General features: G+C 29.6%; 1 protein-coding gene across 1 annotated transcript; it reads left to right on the forward strand.

Moving 5' to 3' along the window:
- The first annotated feature begins 347 nt into the window (after positions 1 to 347).
- On the forward strand, positions 348 to 1,615 carry LOC149249111 (uncharacterized). The gene is made up of 3 exons (XM_089456177.1): positions 348 to 865; positions 959 to 1,051; positions 1,224 to 1,615. The coding sequence occupies exons 1-3, from the start codon at positions 737 to 739 to the stop codon at positions 1,419 to 1,421; spliced, it is 420 nt and encodes a 139-aa protein (XP_089312303.1). The 5' UTR covers positions 348 to 736; the 3' UTR covers positions 1,422 to 1,615.
- Positions 1,616 to 2,365: the final 750 nt, after the last annotated feature.

The following is a 2,365-nucleotide window of genomic DNA, read 5'->3' on the forward strand; positions in this document are numbered from 1 at the left end:
TATTGGAGAGTATATAAAAAATTTCACACCTTTTTATGACATATGGGAGGAAAACATGTTAAAGATTTTTAATAAATATAAAATTTCCAAAATGATGCTAGTTACGTGTGATTCTTTTTTCATTGTTTGTGATTATGAAAAATGAAACTCAATGTTTTTTCATTAGTGCACACATATTTCATTATATAATTGCATATAGAAAAATCATTCCAGAGCCGATAAAAATAAAAATGAAGAATTTATGGTCCAACGTTATATTTAAGGGAGATGTTTAAGGATGACGTTTGAATTTTGTTTTTCATTTTAAGACATTTGGAGCAAATATTAGGAAGGAATTTGAGAAAGGATTGTCCTTGATTTTCAAAAATGGAGTTGTTCCTTTCCAGCCATATGCCCCAAGTGACCATCAAAGGGAGAGCTCATATGTTTTTTGGATGTTTTCTTTATAGCCATTTTTTTACACATATCCATAGAGTCCCCATGCCATTGATGTGAATTACTTGTTCGGTTTTTTTTAACCAAAATTTTTAACCAAACAAGAAAAATTAAAAAAATGCCTCAAGATCAAAGACTGAAACAAAGACCTATTGACATACCTTTTAAAGTATGGAAAGAACTTGTAAAATCATATGAGAAGTTGGATGCACAAAGAAAAGCCGGCAATGAGAGCATTCAGGTATTGAATTTTTCATTAAACATTATTTAGAATGTATTAATACTTATAAGTATCTTAGACATGTATTTGTGTGAAAATAAATTGAATTGGTTTATGTTTAAGGACAAGGCATCCAAGGCGAGGTTAACCAAGACAAAAGTCACTCATCGTAGTGGCCAGAAAGGTTTAAAAGCACTGATAACAACCTTTGTAAGTATATTAAACATGTGATATTTTTTTAATAAAATTTGTACTAGAAGAAAGTCATTGTTATCTAATTTCTCCCTATTTACTAATTGATAGGAACTAAAATATGGAAGACCTCCAAATCATTTGGAAAAGGAGGTGCTGCAGCAAAAGAGATGGGTTGAATTTGTTGTTTGGATGGACTCTATGGTATGTAATTTTAGTTGGATTTCCAATATACTTTTAAACCATATTTTCATTTTATTTTTTAGTACTATTAGATATTATATCTTACCTCATTTTATGGTTAACATTGTATAACAAAAACATGCGTTGTGTTATGTAATTAATACTAACATGTAATATTGATTTTTTTTGTCAGAATGCTATAGGTAATGATTGCCAAGACGATGATCCAAATTATGTTCAACATATATCAGGAGATGATGAGGATGAGGATGAGGATGATGGTGGTGAAGGAGGAGATGATGATGATAGTTGCGGTGTTGGTGATGATGTGGATCAGAGTAATGAGGATGGTCAAGATGATCATGAGGATGATCTTGGTGGTGGTAGCTAGGCATGCACATGCATTATTTTTTATGAAGAAATTATTGTGTAGAATGACATTGTTATGTTTAGATGGGTGTTGTGAATTTACCCTATATCAATGAGACATTTTTATTTTGTAATCATACGATGAGTTTGATTTATGTATGTTGTTAATTTATCGTAGAATAACGATATTCATGAAATATTTTGATTTGTTAATCATATTTGAATTTTACTTGTTTTGATTAAAAATAATACTGATTTTATTAGTATTATGTTGCTATTTTATACATGTTTTGAAAATTGTTAATGACACATTGTTATTTTTTTGGATGGATGTTGTCAATTTCTCTTAAATTTCTTTACAAATGATTTTGAATTGTGATATCTGCTTTAATGATATTTAGAAACTATCATATATTTCACTATGAATCTATAAAGGGGGTCATATATGTAAAGAAAAATATACTCTATATAAGAAGTCAAATGCAGATGTAACCATGGATGCAAAATTGGATGTTAAACTAGGAATTAATACAAAATGCAAACAATTGACATACAAAGTGTTTTAAATTAGAAGTGAAAAATTGTGCAATAGTTGACACAAAGAAGGGAACAAAACATGGCATACAAAAGGATATCAAATTGGGCAAAAACAAGGACACATAAATGGGCACCAAATTAGATGCAAAAAAAGACAACAACTAGATGTAAAATAATATGCAAAGTTGAGCGTTAAAAAGAAGCAAAAAACGTTACAAATTAATATGCCAAATGATGATGCAAATAATGGTGTAAATTTGGGATGCAAACTTGGGTGCAAAAAAAGGAAAAAAAAAAGATGTAAGAAAAGACATAAAACAAGATGCAAAATGGGGCTGAAAAAAGGTGAAACCAAGGATGCCATATTGGATGTAAAAAATGATTCCTAATCACATGCAAATTTAGGCTCCAACTCAGACACAAAATTAT

Source organism: Pinus tabuliformis, chromosome 7 (genome assembly GCF_031772625.1).
Source record: "Pinus tabuliformis cultivar Carrire ecotype Pingquan chromosome 7, CPIR1, whole genome shotgun sequence".
Lineage (NCBI taxonomy): Eukaryota > Viridiplantae > Streptophyta > Pinopsida > Pinales > Pinaceae > Pinus > Pinus tabuliformis.